A 16,711-nucleotide genomic window follows, 5' to 3' on the forward strand; every position below is an offset into this window, starting at 1 on the left:
AAATGTCGTATATTGCCTTTACGTTTTTAGGATTTAATCTTTTTAGTTTATATTTCTTATGTTAAAAGTTTTATTTTATAGTTAGATTTTAGATTTTTTTTTAGTTTTTGTATATATTAAATCATGTTTTAAATTTTTATTTTTTAGTTATAGTTTATTGTTAGTTTGTAATTATTTTATATTTTAATTAGGATTCATTTTGTTTAGATTTTAAAATAGTTTTTTTTAAATTTTGTTATAAAAAAATAAAATAAAAAATGTTTTTGTTAGATTTTTTTTTTTAATTTTAATTTAATTTTTTTAGTCTAGTTTAGTCTTTTTAGATTTTTATTTTTAGATTCATTTAAAAAAAAATAAAAATTTGAAAAATAAAAATTTTGTGGGAAATTATTTTTGCCGATTTCAGTTGCTTTCACGTTATATCTTTATTGCTGAGATCTAAAGTTTTCAAGCCGAGATGCGAAATTGATATCTGGTTGATGGTTTATGATTCTCGTGGTGATTTAAAGCATTCATCTTTTCAAATTTTTAGCTGCTGGATATCGTTTTTGTCATTCTAAGAGCATTGTGTTTTTAGCTGATGATAGATGATTGCTGTTCATGGTCCATCTTTTTATATCATTTAACAAGTAATCATTTTAATAACAATCTCTTAAGGCACTGGTCTATTAAATCTCTAAATCCATCTAGTGCTTATCATATCGTGTATCGTGTCTCCCACCCAACTGTTTGGCAGTTGGTCTTCACTATCTCGCAGGGTCTACCCCCCTTAGCCGCGGGAGACAGGTTTAAACGGAGGGATCGGGGATCAGAGTGACAGCCCCCGGTCTGAGCGTTGTCGTGCCAATCTGCGCGACAACAGACCTCATCCAAGTTTTTGGGCTATCTATCTCTCACACATGCGAAGTTTCTGGGCAGTTGCTGGGGCTGAAATTCTGAGTCTACTGCAAGTTTGAAATTTTGAAGCTGGGGGCCAAAATTCTGGATTGAAGCTGCTACAGGGAAGTTGTCACTTGGAGACTTTGACAAGGATCATCTATTGGAAGGAAGGGCTGACTTAGTGGTTGGAGGAGGTCTTTGTCTAGGTTTAAGAGCTCTTGGATTGTCTCATCTTGATTTGAATCTACTAGTGGAAGAGTTGGACGGGGTTTTCCCCTTAAATAGGTTTTGCCGTGGCTGAGTGCCTACATCTTGTGTCTCTTGTTCTTGTGGTCTGCATATTCATATAATTTGGAAATTGATTGATGAAAGATAAACTAATAAAGAAGTAAAAGAAACCAACATAATTCACAAGTAATTATCAAAAAAGAGGAATCAAACCCTAATTCCTATAAGCATTGATTTCTCAACACAAGGGGCCCGACCTTATCGTAACAGTGAGAAAGGGTTGCCATTGTTACCTCAACAACGATCCTCCTGTTCTTTAGTGGGATTTAAACCACAAGAGAGGCTTCCCTAAATCATCTATAAGGATGTTCTAATACTAGGGTTCAAGGTGATAAGGTTTTGAAGGTCTAAAGATGGATAGAGTACTTGGCAGAGCCAAAAATGACCTAGGTTTTCAATACTAAGGTTCAAGTACTTTAAGTTTAAACTTTAGAACTCTAGATGGGCTGCTATAAGTTGGGGTTTTATTTATTTTTAATAATATGGAATTCAATGCCATATGATAGCCTTAGAAAAGGCGTTAGCATGATCTTCAACAAGAATGGGACAAGGCCTTCAAATAGAGGTTTAGGTTAGACTAGGTTGAATTGTTTTAAGGCTATTAGAGATGCACAAACAATAAGATAAAAGGGTGTTGTCAACCATTCTAGGGTAAGTTAGGCCATCCATTATGCTAGATTTTGCTTGTCGGAGATTTATAGAGGCTAACCCTAAATAATGATCCACCCACATGCAATAAAATGATACTGCCTATGCATCTATGTTGTAGGAAACAATCCCGATGCTAGCGTACCCATACCTGAAACGCCAAAATGCTACATAAACACGATCGACATGTGGCCGAAACACCTGGGTGGTGTTTGCTGGCCATCTCCTCTCTTCTCTCTTCATCAAGCTCAAGCCAAAGATGCAAGATTTTGGAAAGGAGAGGGGGGAAATGACTTTTAACATCATCCTCCCTTTCCCTAACTCACCCCTAACTCATCCTCGACCCCACCTAAACCACAAGTTAATAAAAAAATAAAAAAAGTCACCCGCAGAACTGTGCGGGCAAGTTTTGGAACTGCTCGTGGTTGGGGCCTATGGAACCACAAATAGAACCGTCATGGTTGCAAAAGTTCAGGAAGCATGTTTTTGAGGGCAAACCATGATTCCGAAATTTTGCTTCACGGTTTTGGCCACAGTTCACCCACAAATCTGCACGGGATGCGGTTCTGGGTTTTGATCAGGATGGGGCAAGACAGCTCCTACACAATTGGTCTCACCTATAGAGGATAATTTGGGATTTTTGCATCATGTAATAATGTATGAGAGTTAATATAGACATGGTTTTCCTTCTAAAATGTCATTTATGTGTCACATTTTTTTTTTCTTGCAAGATATATATATATATATATATATATATATGAAGTTACCCCAAACATTTCTGTTTTGGGTGGGTCACGTGTCCAGCTGTGCCCATTTCGGAGACGTCCAAACATTTCAATGTTCCATGCAACTTAGCTTTAGAGAGATGGCAATAGATTGGAGAGAGGAGTAGTTGTGTATTTACCGGAAACCTAATATTTTATTTAATACATCAACTAATGATTACATTACATTAATATAAAGATACTGACTAAGACTTTATTCCTTATTTTTGGCCATTATATCTAACAATACATACACAGTGTGAACTTCCATTTATTTCTACAAAAATCTTATCTAGTCTATCTCATAGTCAATGCTTTGACAAGATGCAATCCTTAGATTGGATCTCTCTAGGTTTAGTCTGATTTGGTGTACACTCAGATTTTTATTTAGGTGTACTCTGATTTGGTGTACACTCAGATTTTGATTTTCTCTAATCCAATTGTCTGCCTTTTGTCCATGTTGCCATTCTTTTAATTTCTTTCTTTAGATAGGCAACAGTTTCTTTAGCTTCGTTTAAATTTATTTCCTATTTGTGTGAGATCATCCTCTTTTTCACAGCTCTATTATAAGCAATATCAGCTGCCTTGTAGAATACTAAAACTATTTGCCATATTATTATATACTGAATATGAAACTAAATATTTTGACATTGGTGCTTATTTGCTTCATCTGTTCCAGGTGTAGGCATCATAGGAGAGGAGCAGGAGGCGTCAACAATCTCTTTTCGTCCATTTGCATGGCTTATTATCTCTACGCTAATTTTGTTTGTAGGTATCAGACATTGTGCCTTTCTTGAGTTTTGAGGTTGTTCAATTTGATTTTGCATTTTGAATGTTTCAAATGTGCTATGAAGCCTAAAGATTGCTTTCTTTGAAGTTTCTATCATGCTCTGTTCATTCCAGGTCACAGAAAAGCCATATAAAAACTAGCCAAGTGGTTCTAGATCCGAGTCTTAGGATTCATGTTGGTGTTCTGACACTGAAATTTTTCTTGAATATGCCATTGTTGAATGTCTTTTTAGCAATTTAAGTAAAGACACTCATTTATCAATATTTGCATACTTGCATGTTGGTTTAATAATTGCCATTTTCCTTATGGATATGCTATTTGGAGTCTATCTGGTTTGCCAGTGATTTAGGGGGTTGGCGAGATGGCTTTTCTACAGTAAATATTATAAGTGAGCACACCAGAAATTATACTAGTGTCTACAAATTATAAAAATAGGTCAATTGGACTTGGAAGAAAAATGTTTGACAAAAACAATATGGAGTAACTAAAGCATCTACGAAGCATCAAACCCAGGTTAAAGGTTGGAGAGTAGTAACTCTACTGTTTGATATCTTTGTATGGCACAATCACAATTTGTTAAGAATTGTTTACTGAAGATAAGAAAGGATCTTTAGCTTTTTACAATCTATCTTATGTAAAATAACTTAAATTTTGGCTTTTCATCTTTTCTTGCATCAGGAACACAAACAAACTAGTGCTAAAAATAGATTTTTGCTAAGAAAAGGAGTTTGTGCATATCATTTCTTCCATTTGCTTAGATGAGGAAATTGCTGCTCAAAGGTGGATTGAGAAATTCACTTGGCTGAAAAGGCATGCTTCAGTATTTTTCGAGTATGTAGTAGTTTGCTTCTGTTCCATGGTCTTGGTCCTGGTGTTGAGCACTCTATCTTCTAAGAGTGGAAGTAGAAAATATATATGGTAACTCGGAGATATATTAGTTGTACTTCATCCTTGAAATGTGGTGGTTCACAGTACATTGGCTAACTAACATACCCCATTGTCATGTGTGCCAAGGTAAGCAGAAATATCCATGCCGAAAGCATTTGATCCAAGTAGTAAACATTCATTCCATTAGCTTGTGAGATGGTCAAAGGACGATTTCAAAATTCAAATGGGCTTCTTCTTATGATGTTGTTGGCTTGTGGGCTTTCAAAATATACCCATGTACTATCTCCTACTTTGAGTGCAAGTGAACCCTATTCTTCTCATGTAGAGCTTTGTATAAGGTTTGGGTCTTGTGAAGGATACCCTTGACTTTGTCATCTTCCTTTGCTAGCTTCTTGACATAAGAATTAGATTTGTCTTGCTGCTGGCGCTAAGTTTAGACCTCGGGCCAACTTGTTTACGAGCAATTGTTGTAGTTTAGTTCCTTGTGTGATAATGACATTTCCAATTCCCAAGGAAGGGTAAGTTCTCACCCAAAGCACCATAGAAGGTAGTTGCCTTAAGCCATGAGTGTGAAGCAGAATTAGACATGATTCATTACTTTAACATTCATAACTATTTTTTCCAATAAAGTGCTTCCTTTAAGATCTATTAATGAACGATATGTATAAGCATTTTATACAAAAAAATGTTTGGTGTGTTATCCACCCACATGTCTAGGTAACCCCAGGGGAGAAATTTCTCCTATGATGTAGTTTGCCAGCCAATAGCCCTACCATGAGCCACGGATAACAGGCCTCAAATGCCTCTCCTCCACTCTTCGGCTAGCTCATTCATTCATCTAGCTTGCTCATCCGATGAAGGTGGGTCATCTATTGTGAAGTACATTAACCATTTTGTATTCAAGTGCTTTCATTTAATGTTTAAGGGAATTCTAGTATAAATCACAGGTGAATAGGATTATAGGATTATAAATCACAGGTTGAATAGGATATTAGTGATCAACATTATCACTTGAAACTTCTCATCATGATCAAACTCAGTGGGTTGAGTCTCAACTCTCAAACTTTGTGACTACATGGCCTCCTATCCCAGCCAAGTGTTGTTTGAACCTGTACATACCCCCTCCTTCAATAGATTTTTGCCAATATTTGCAGATCATTTTGCCATCAATCATATCACAATGAGCCCATGTAGTATCCTTGGCTTTTGGAGGCATGGTGGCTACTACTCAACTCAAACTCTATGTTGTTCCACTACTCTAGCAAAAACTCAACACTCTCCAAGCTCATAGTAAAGTTCACAAAAACACCAATTGGGATGTGTGAGGCAAATGAGAGGGGAGACCTCCTTTTATTGGCTTGGAGGGGTTGTTTTTGGAGGGAAACAACCCTTAGTTTCCCTCAAAACCACCTCAAAAGCCAAAAAAACCGTGTTAGGTGTGTCTGTGTCCAACCTGGCAATGAACTGACCGGTTTATGGGAAAACTAGCCGGTTCTGTCATAAACCGGCCGATTTATGCTCCATTTGACTAAAAAGCCAGCGAGGAGGGCAATGCAACCCGATTTTTCTACTTGTCTGGTGGCTTTGGTTAATGAACCGACCGGTTTGACCAGTTTACGCTTCAAACCGACTGGTTCATTAACGAAAGCCACCGGATCGGTACGACTAATTTTTAATACTATAATTATTAGCCCAAGGAAAATTTGGCTAAAGGAAATTGACTACTTTGGAAGATAAATTGACCCTGGCAATTCTCGGCCTCTGCTTGCAATAATTCAACCTCCACTTGTATGGTGTGCCCTAGAAAAATCTTGGCTCTTTGGTTGAAAGTTATAGTATTCAAAATCGGCTAGTTTGAACTGTAAACATGTCAAAATGATTGGTTCATTAAGCAAAGCCACCAGACTAGTAGAAAAACCAGGTTGAACTGCCCTCCTCATCAGTTTTTTAGTCAAACTGGGCATCAACCAATTGGTTTATGATGGCACTGATTGGTTTTCCCGTAAACCCGTCGATTCCATCATAAACTGGCCGGTTCACTGGTAGGCTGGCCGCGAACCCACTGAACACATTTTTTTGGTTTTGAAGTGGTTTTGAGGGAAACTAAGGGTTGTTTCCCTCCAAAAACAACCCCTCCAAACCAATAAAAGGAGGTCTCCCCTCTCAATTGCCACACACCTCTTTTGGAGTTTTTGTGAATTTCACTGTGAGCTTGGAGAGTGTTGATTTTTTGCTGGTGTAGTGGAACAACAGAGTTTGAGGTGAGTAGTAGCCACCATACCTCTAAAAGCCAAGGATACTACATGGGCTCGTTGTGATATGATTGATGGCAAAGTGATCTGCAAATATTGCCAAAAATCTATTGAAGGAGGGGGTATTAACAGGTTCAAGCAACACTTTGCTGGGATAGGAGGCCATGTAAAGCCACGTAGAGCACCAAATGAAGTAATAGGGCATATCAGGGTAGAATACCTTCGAAGTTTGGAAGTTTGAGACTCAAGTCACTCAACCAACGAAGAATTTTGTGACTCAAGCAGTTGAAATGTTTGAGAGTCAAGACTCAACTAACTGAGTTTGATCATGATGAGAAGTTTCAAGTGATAATGCTGATCTCTAATATCATATATGTAGACTTGTAGTAGGCCAGTGACCCCATAGCTTGTAGGCTTTGTTTTTGGACTTTAGATGCCATTTAAAGACACATTGATTATATTGTTGATTTGGGGTAGCATTGGATGTGCTCTAGCCACGAAATTTGGTGGAGAGGTTGGGGCACATGAGATCTCCAATACCCAAAAAGGGTTTGGGCATATTCTAAACAGATAAGGGGATATTAAAATAATTAATATTTTTAATGGAGTCCCTAAGTCTAAACTTAGGGAAAATAAAATATTAATGTATATTAATATGAATCTGTGTTAGAATGGTCCAAAAGACATGGATCAAGCCAGATCTAATCTTAGCCATTGATTAGGGACTTAATCTCTGCCGTTGAGATGTCAACATAAAAAGTATAAGAGGAGGCTTGAGGGGCACTTGGAGAACACACTGAGGGAGACCAGTCAATTCAATTTCTAGAGCAGGGTTTGCTAAGAAATTGAACTAGTGGTTTGGAGAGCAGTGAGGAGGCCGCAAGTACAGAACAGAGAGACGAGAGATCAACGCAGAAGAGGCAGACGCAGAACCAGAGGAAGCCACACAGAGGCAGCAAAGACTGCGCAGAGCCAGAAGGGCCCGCGTCATCCACGTAGAGGCTGCAGGAGTGACGCAGAAGCCCAGAGATGCTGCACAAAGCCTCGCTAAGCTGACGCAGAGGGTTTCAGGCTGTAGCAGAGGTCAATAGGGCCTACGCTGGGTTTAGGAAAGTGATGGAAGTTTGTCTATCTGTGGGTAAGCCAATTTGGCACCCTGTTGTACAAGAAAATTGCTGAATAATAAAATCCTCCCTTGCTGCACCGGTTTTCCCACATTGGGTTTTTCCGGGGACATTAGTCCAAAATAACTGTGTCAATGTGTGCATATTTTTGTTTTTGTATTACGATGTGATATCTGCAACAATATTTATTTTAATGTTTGTTGAAGTAATTTCATGAATAACTTATGATGAAATAAGTAGGAAAAGTAAATCAGTGGTTGCAGTGATAGAATTTTCACATATATATTTTGTTGCTGAGATGTATTGTGCTCGGTGCCATTTTGATATATTCACCTTTACATGGTATATATATGAGCAAGCTTTGCATATTTTGTTTCTATTGGTTTCGAATCATGGTTCTAAATCTTAAAAACATTTTTTTTTTATTAAAAATTAATTATTTCATGTGTTTTTTAAAAACTGGTTCATTGAGATCTAACCAGTCCCGGTTTGAAACCCAGTTTATTCGGTGGACCGGTCCGGTCACTGGTTCCTGTTTTGAATACTATGATTGAAACTTGACCTCTTCCCTTACTCCAAGCCACCTAGGCGGGAAATCTCGACCTTCAACTTATATACTTGCCTTCTCAAAATTTTGGCCTCTCTCCTCCACGTCTTTGACTCTCTATCCAAGTAACTCGGCCTCCTCTAATTTCCCTTCTAGAAGACCCTTGTTGCACACCTTCTTATCATCTGTTACTAAGATTCTCACTCCTTGATAAAATCATTTTCTCAATCACAAAGTTGTGTCTTCATCCCTTCCTTAAGCTCCCTTTATAAGTTCTCATTGAGCCAAATCCCCAACCTCCAAAGTGATTGAGGGCTAGGATTAAATCCTAATCCTCTTAGTTCAATGGCGGAGATTAGATCTAAGTCACTTCAATATTTAAATTTTTTATCCCTAGAAACTTTAGCCTAATAGTCAACATTAATCAATAAGTTATTTGAGCTTTTCCTGAGTTAAAACTTAGGAAAAAAATCATAATACTTGCTCCTGTCAAACAAGCACCTAAAGTGGACTCTCTCTTGCATGCTAGACACTTAGCCTATGTAGAAGACCTTTCGATCCTACAAACATTAACACTCCCTCCTGGAAAGGAAGGGATTTTCCACCTCCCCTATCTCGTCCTTATAGAACACAAGCTTCTCCTTCACAAGGGGCTTTGCGAGAATATCTGCCACTTGCTCATATGTGGACATGTACTATAACGTAATAGCACCACGATAGACCTGTTATCGATCAAACTAGTAGGGGTCCTCGGAGGGGATCCCATGGAGCGACAACTAGGTCAATTAGCAAGGATGGAGCAATAGCCCACTGTCACCTCAACTATAGCTCCCTGCTCTTTATGGACTTTCACCGATGGGAGGAGACTCGATATAAGAGGAATCACAAGGATGAGTAGATCAATAAATGGTGGAAAGTGATCCCTAGAACCTATTCACAAGAGAGGCTCAATTATATGGCTTGCTTGCTTAAGAAGCAAGGTGATGGACTCTCTAGGAAGGGTTAAGAAGATACTTAAACCTAGGTTTGGAGGATGGACCTTGACAAGGGGGTTCCTAGACATAAAAATCCTTGTGGAGAAATGGATTCTACGTAATCCTTGTGGAGTTTGAGTTATAGAGTTATGGGACCACGAAGAACCCAAGTGGGCCAAACTAGGTCAAGGGTATGGAGTTGATCGACTAAAGAGGGGCTTGATCTAATTTGGGAAGAGAATGGGATCAAAGGACTAATTTTCTTTGAGATTTGAATGTAATGATCCAAGTGAGGACACTAAGCCAAACCAACCTAGGGAAATAATTGGTCTTATGGCTAGGGTGTGCTCTAGCTTGGGATTCCACCGTTGGATTCGTCTCAAACTTGGAGGACCTCTAGAGAAGAGCCCAGCATAGTAGTGGACCAAAACTCAAGGGCTTTGGATGGCTACAAAGAAATTTGCTTGATGCCCTAGGTGACCTACTAGGGTTAGGCCTAGAAGGAGAAGAAAATGCGAGAAAAATATTCTTTTAGGTGACCACCAATGGTTAGATCAGTGCCTTGCCTTTGGGAGAGATGGAGTCAAGGTGATTTTGTGATTTGGAGAGACTTTACCCAATGAAGGAGACCTTTAGGCAACTTCGCATAGCAAACTAAGCCATGAGAGTAGCTACCAAAGGATTTTATACTTCGATGTGCAATATTTGATGATTTATCAAGATGTATTCTGTTACGAATATAATTCATATAAAAATGATAAATATAAATATAAATATAATAATAATAAATAATAATTAATTAACTAATGGTTAGTTAGTTAGTAATGAAGAGGCATGTCTTAGAGTCATGACCATTCATGAAAGGGCACCTGCCTAGGGTATATAAGCAAGCCCTCATTCTCATTTGTAAATATCTCATATTTTACATTTACAATTACAATTACAATTACATGTCTTACAATGGACATTGACGTCTTTGAAGTATTTTAAAGATTTCCACTGCGTATACGACTTTTGGTCGGTACATTGGTATCAGAGCCATGTTGGCAGATCTCAACCTTTGGCCATCAACTTGTCGTCGCAATTAAAGTGTTTTTCTACACGAGTTGGAGTTTCTCCATTTTCAGTTAGGCACTTGGCCACTTAAAAAAAAGAGTTCAAAAAAAGAATTAGAAAAAAGTTTATAAAAGAAAAGAGATGAAAATAAAAATAAAAATATTTAATTAAAAGAAATAATAATAAGGCCTTTGGCCATTAACATTTCAATGATTCTAGTAAAAATAAAAATATAGTCCGATGTAAATTTTGAAGGAGAACATTCATATATATAAAAAGGTTCTACATTATTGATAAAAAGTGCATGATAAAGTCAAAAGGGAATCTTTCCAAATATCTTTAAAACTATACGTAAGAGAAGGAAGAGTAGATAAGATTATCTTGATTCTTCATTAAGTGGTTTACAATCTCGTGGTTTTAGCAACCCATGGTAATTTCCCATGGTATTTTCAAGGTAAAAGAAGAAAAAAAGGAATACAAAATCTCTTTATGTGAATGGTAAGTTTTACTTTTTACGTGGAGAAAATTAACAGAGTCAAAGGCACATAAGTGGACATATATTTTATATTATACCCCAAAGAGGTGAATAACCATGTTTCACTAGGGTTGTAACTTTAAAAAAAAAAATGAATTATAAATATATATAGAAAAAAAAGTTTATGAAAAAATAAAACAAAATAAAGTTAAAAAAGAAAAAGAAAAAGAAAAAGAAAGTTATAAAAAAAATTATAAAGAAAAAGAAGAGAGTTTAAGATTTTTTTTGTTGTTGTTGAGAATATATATATATATATATATATATATAAATAAATAAAAATTAAATTACCAAGGAAGGTTATCAAGTCAAGAAAAATGGAGCCTAATTCGAAAATAATGAAGTAGTCAAGATGAGTCCCACACAACAATCACTATTTTGAACTAAATGTCCATTTTATTTAGACGAAATTGGATATACTTATATTTAAAAAAAATGCAATTTAAGATGTCCAAGGTGTGGAAAATTATTTAGTACTGAAGAGAATAATGATAATGAGCAGATACAAATAAAACAATTAAAGGAAGAAATCGCAAAACTTCAACAAAAGAACGAAGCAAGAGAAGAAATATAAAAAGCTAGATCGGTTTCATGAAAAATCAACAAAAAATAATGAGGAGATTTTGCGTCTTAGAGACCATAATACAAAATTACTTGAACATGTCAAAAAGTCCAAGATTAAGAAGCAAAAATTAAAGCAAGAGAACGAAAGTTCTAAGGAGAAATTCAACGAGAATCTATCGAAGGAAGAAGAAAATTTGCATTTAAAAACTTTGAATCAAAGGTTATTAGAACAGATCAAAAATAAGGAAAAGGATACTAAGGACAAAGTCGACAATTTAGAAAATGATGAAATTTCATTTGTAAGGAATCATAACCAAGCCCTACTTATGCAAATTAAGAAGCTTAAAAGTGACAAGAAGTCACTAAATGACAAGTTAGAACAACTTCAAGGAGAAGTATTGTGTTGATCTAAATTGTCATTGATATCAATATGGCAATATTCTGGGATACTAAATGATGATGTAAAGCCAAGCAGAGCAGATCCAACAACATTACGTGCAGAGCAGATCCGTGAAGCAACATGAGCATTACATCAGAAGGAGCAAAGAGGAACATGCATCGGAGAAGAGCTATCAGAAGAGCGGAAGAGTGAAGAGAAGTCACAGGAGCGAGAACCCAAGAGTAAGAGGAAGAAGTCGTTGGAAGCCATCGAGAATCAAAGAGTAGCTATCGGAAGTCATAGGAGCGACAAGCTAAGGAACATCCAAGTATTAAACCATGGAAACCCTTTAAAATGCATATGCCCAAGAGGAAGAGCCGAGAGGAGTTAACAGTGTCATCGGAGGAACTTTATCGGTGGTTCTATTATATTGAGTTATGTAACACTGCTCAAAACCCCCGATTGCGATATACAACACGGACCCGATAGCTCCATTACAATACGACTTAATGAAACATCGCGTCCGCTGTATCGGAGTTGTCATATCACAAGTCTTAAAGGATGTCACGTTCAAATCCGCTGATTGCGATATAATATTGTGGACCCGCTGCACCATTATAATATGCCCTAAAGAAATATCGCATCCGCCTATCGGAAGTTACTTATCGCAAGCTTCAATAAAAGCTTGACACATTCAAACCGCCGATTATGATAGACCTCATAGACCGCCGATTGCGATAGAGTTGTGGACCCTACGGGCTTATCAAAAATAGTTTAATATGACATCGCATCTGCTCCATTGGTAATAGGGGATCAACAATGTTATATGCAGACCTTCGAAGTTGCGATTGCGGGAGTTTTATGAAGTTGCGTTTGCGATTTAAGCAGTGACGTGGCATGTGGGACCTCCCTATGGGTATAGTCTCTCCTTTATGTGGTTTCCGTGAATAATCAAGTCTGCGATATAATTGGATGAAAGGCTTGTCGATATATTTTAATAGACAAGTCGACCTCCTCCCAATGAATGTGTCCTTTGGGTATTAGTGAAACCCGTAAGAATACAAGCTAAATGCCTTTAGCTCAAGCATCGATCTCGGGCATCGGGCACAAAGAAGAATTGACAGTTCACAACTCGTGAACATGAAGAAACAGAGAGAGCCGAAGGTCGACGACGAAAGCCGAAGGTCTAGCGTGAAGAAAGCCGAAGGTCCAGCGAAAAGGAAGGAAGCCGAAGGTTGAGCAAGTCTGTTGGTTGCGTTAATCTCTAAAAGGGCTCGAACCTGTAATCTGTGGAAGAAGTACAGAGAATAGTTCTATAAACGAAATAAGGGTTCATCAGTCATCGTTTGAAGGAAGCAATAGACTACATCAACATTGAAGTATGTATGAGTATATTCCTTGGAAGTAAGATAGTGAGAAGCAGTCAATCCTGAAGCAGTTATGTAGTGCAGACCGCGCTCTGTTACAAAGATCACAAGGACAGGGAGCAGTGTAATACAATCAAAACATTTCTTGACAAAGCAAAACTATAGGGTCGGAGCCCTTGGGGTTGGTGCCTCAGAATTGGAAGGATTGGTGTCCTTGGAGTTGGTGCTCCTAAATCCAAGGTTGGTGCCTTGACAAGATAGGGTCGGAGCCCTAGAGGTTGGAGCCTCATCAAAGTCCAAGTTGGTGCTTGGAAAAATTCATCAGATATTGTATTCAATCTTTTTCTATATTTAATAAAATCATTTCTTTGATTAAAATTGTAAAGAATCTACACTGGTAATAATAACAATTGAAAAGAAATACTGATTCGCCCCCCTCTCAGTATTTCCAACATATTGAAGTCTCCAGTGGTTTCGGTCCAAGTTGAAGATAAAGGAATAAATACCGATGCATTTAATATCACAACTCAAGAGGATGAAAAACCAAAAGAAGTTAAAACATATTCAGAAGTTGTAGCTCAAACAAGGGACATTCCAAATGATGATGCCAACTCAACAACAACAACACCTGAAGGGAATCAGGGAACTGCCACTAACATGATAAGGGAAAGTTCAACCAGAAGAACTCCTTATCGAAATCTGAATCACAAGAGCAAACTTTCCAATCAATCTATGTACCAGTGTCACTCAAAACGAAAACACCAGCTTTATGTTCCCAAGAATATTGAAGTTTGCAGAATTTAGGTAGATGATAACAATTCAGTGCAAATTTCCAGTTATCAAAAGATTTCACAGAGGATTAATCTAGGCTGGGCAGATCCATTTTCAATTCGACAATTTTATTTATTGCTCCAAGGATCATATCGCCTTGTAACAACGAAGATGATAGTTCTGCGATGAACAGAAAAAGAGATCCAACCTTTCATCAGTAAGTTTTGAGGACAAAGCTTTTTGAAGAGGGGCAATGCTACGAATATAATTCATAAAAAAATGATAAATATAGATATAAATATAATAATAATAAATAATAATTAATTAACTAATGATTAGTTAGTTAGTAATGAAGAGACATGTCCTAGAGACATGACCATTCATGAAAGGGCACCTGCCTAGGGTATATAAATAGACCGTCATTTTCATTTGTAGATATCTCATATCTTACATCAATTCAATATACAATATTCAACATATAGTGACATGTCTTACAATGGACATTTATGTCTTTGAAGTATTTTAAAGATTTCCTTTGTGTATATGACTTTTGGTCATTACATATTCAATGAATTTAAACCTCTAGAAACATTCATTCATCATACATGACAAATGTAACACTTCAAAAAGTCCAAAATTTCCATAATTTCACATAAATTAGGGAAAATTTCAGATGTAGAGAAACAAAAACCCATACATTATCCATGTGACAAGATAAATGTAAATAATAGACATGAAAAAGAGCACTTACATGTATGATGAGTATATCCAATCATCAAATCAAGGCAAATTTGAAGCTCTAAGATCAAGAGAATAGCATCCAAACATCAAAATTCATCCATGAAACCAAACTCTTTCTCCAAAAGGGAATGCGAAATTCTCACAAGAGCTACTAATCCAATCCAAGTGATGATGAGAGGAATGAATGAGCCTCTCATCAATTTGTATCCTCTCTAAAGAGTTCTATTTGCGTAATTAGGTCTAATTAAGCCCCAAATAATAAAATAATGTGCAATAACAACCTTCTTCGGTGACAAGCCCACCAAGATAGCTCCAAAATAGGAAGATAAGCCTCTTAAGAGGGAAAAATAGTAAATATATTGAGTCGTTGGGCCATTGAGAAGGCCTAGTGGAGTCCAAAATGTGCCAAGAAGAGAGAATAACCTCCAAGCATAGTGAATAAAGGGGTTGGCCCCTTGATATCCTAGCAACTCATTGTGGTGTCCCCAAGTGGGTGTGGGGTCAGAATGACATCCTCATGGGTCTCCAAGTGGATCGATAATCCTATAAACCGTTTGTAAGGGCTAGGATGATGACATAAGCCCTCCCTTTGTCTCTCGCGGTGAGACACATCCTCATCTGGACCCTAGAACCTTGGCCAAGTGTGTGGTGCAAGTGTGAAGCCGGATGGGCATGGTGATATAGGTACATCATCCTCGTCCAAAAGGTAGAACATAAGCAATCAATGAATGGTGTTGTGGATCCATGAAGTGCTCTCTGCTATGGTGGAGGCCCTTGGCTCTCAACGCTTACCCTACAAGTGCTAATGTGGCCCTTTGGAGGGCTTGGACCCCGTATAGAGAGACCAAACCCCAAATGGAGACCCACCTGCAATCTTGCATAAGATCCAATGTGTCCCCTTGCCCTCCAGTACAACAATATCATTAGAGTAATCAAGTAAAAGAGCTTGAAAATCATGAAAACAGATGGACACTTCATGGTGGCATGCCCTTCCATAGTGTGCTTTGGCATGTATAGGTGTCTCCAAGCTCAACAAAGGGGGTTAACCAAGGACCCCTATTAGGTGGTTTTATAATGTTCCTAATGGAAATTTTACAATGATAACAAAGACATGCAGATACAATAACACTGAAATTTTCAGAAACAATACACATGAACTAGAAATTTCTGCAAATCCCAAAACTGGCCAAGATTTTATTAATAATACCAGCTTGTGATACAAAGAGTAGGAGAAAGTGCACCTGGGCTTGCATAAGGCAAGCTATAAGCACCAGGTGATGAGTACAAGAAAGCCCAATGGCTGCAATAACCAGCTCCTCCAGAAAACTACATTGCTGCTCCAAAACTACATTGCTGCTTGACTTCGCCCCCTGATTTTCCCACTCTAGAGTGCCCAGAAAATTATAGGAATTTGGGATTGTGATCCTTGCCCAAAACCCACGAAAACCCATAAAGGGTTTTCCTTGGTGCCAACCTTCAACAATTGACCCTTCACAGCTTGGCCCTCCTCCAAATACGGATTTTGTTGCTGTGAATGATCCTCTTAATCTCTACATTCCCAAATCTAGCAATCCTCCTCAAATGGCCCTCCAAATGATCTCCTAGCTCCCAAGCTCCAAAATTCCCAGGATAATGTTGCCCCAACAAATCTCACTCCAATCGCTGCACAGTCCCTATGTTGCTGTTACTCTCCCTGTTTTGCACTACTGTTACTCTTCCTGCTCTGTGTTGTTGCTACTCTCCCTGCTGCTGTAACTCAACCTCCTTTCTGTTATTTTCCTGCTGCTGTAACTCGGCCGTCCTGTTGCTACTTTCCCTGTCGCTGTAACTCGACCTCCTTGTTGTTACTTACGCTGTTGCTGCAACTTGAATTACTGCTGCTGGTATGACTTGGAACGAAGTAGAACTCCCTCTTAGGGCTGGCACTCGAAATCCATCGAAGCAAGGGTTGAGATCTCCGCTCGGAGACATTCGTGTGCTAAACAACACAATATTGGCTCAGCTGATCAACTAAGGAAAATTCGATTTTCAAATAGACAAAAGACCACTATTGCTCCCTCATTCCTTCCTTTTATAATTGTTAGCCATGCATCCCTTGTGGGTCCCTCCACCAATTCGATTTGCCTCAAGGAATTCGAATTCCTTTT

General features: G+C 37.9%; 1 protein-coding gene across 1 annotated transcript in view; it reads left to right on the forward strand.

The window, feature by feature from the left end:
- Positions 1–16,711, forward strand: part of LOC149185566 (magnesium transporter, putative (DUF803)) — a 396,376-nt gene that overhangs the window by 175,919 nt on the left and 203,746 nt on the right. The window contains exon 4 of the mRNA XM_089410729.1: positions 3,259–3,347. Within this exon, the coding sequence (XP_089266855.1) occupies positions 3,259–3,347 (89 nt within the window). The remainder of the gene's footprint in view (positions 1–3,258; positions 3,348–16,711) is intronic.

The sequence above is a fragment of the Pinus tabuliformis genome, chromosome 3_1 (genome assembly GCF_031772625.1).
Source record: "Pinus tabuliformis cultivar Carrire ecotype Pingquan chromosome 3_1, CPIR1, whole genome shotgun sequence".
In the NCBI taxonomy this organism is placed as follows: domain Eukaryota; kingdom Viridiplantae; phylum Streptophyta; class Pinopsida; order Pinales; family Pinaceae; genus Pinus; species Pinus tabuliformis.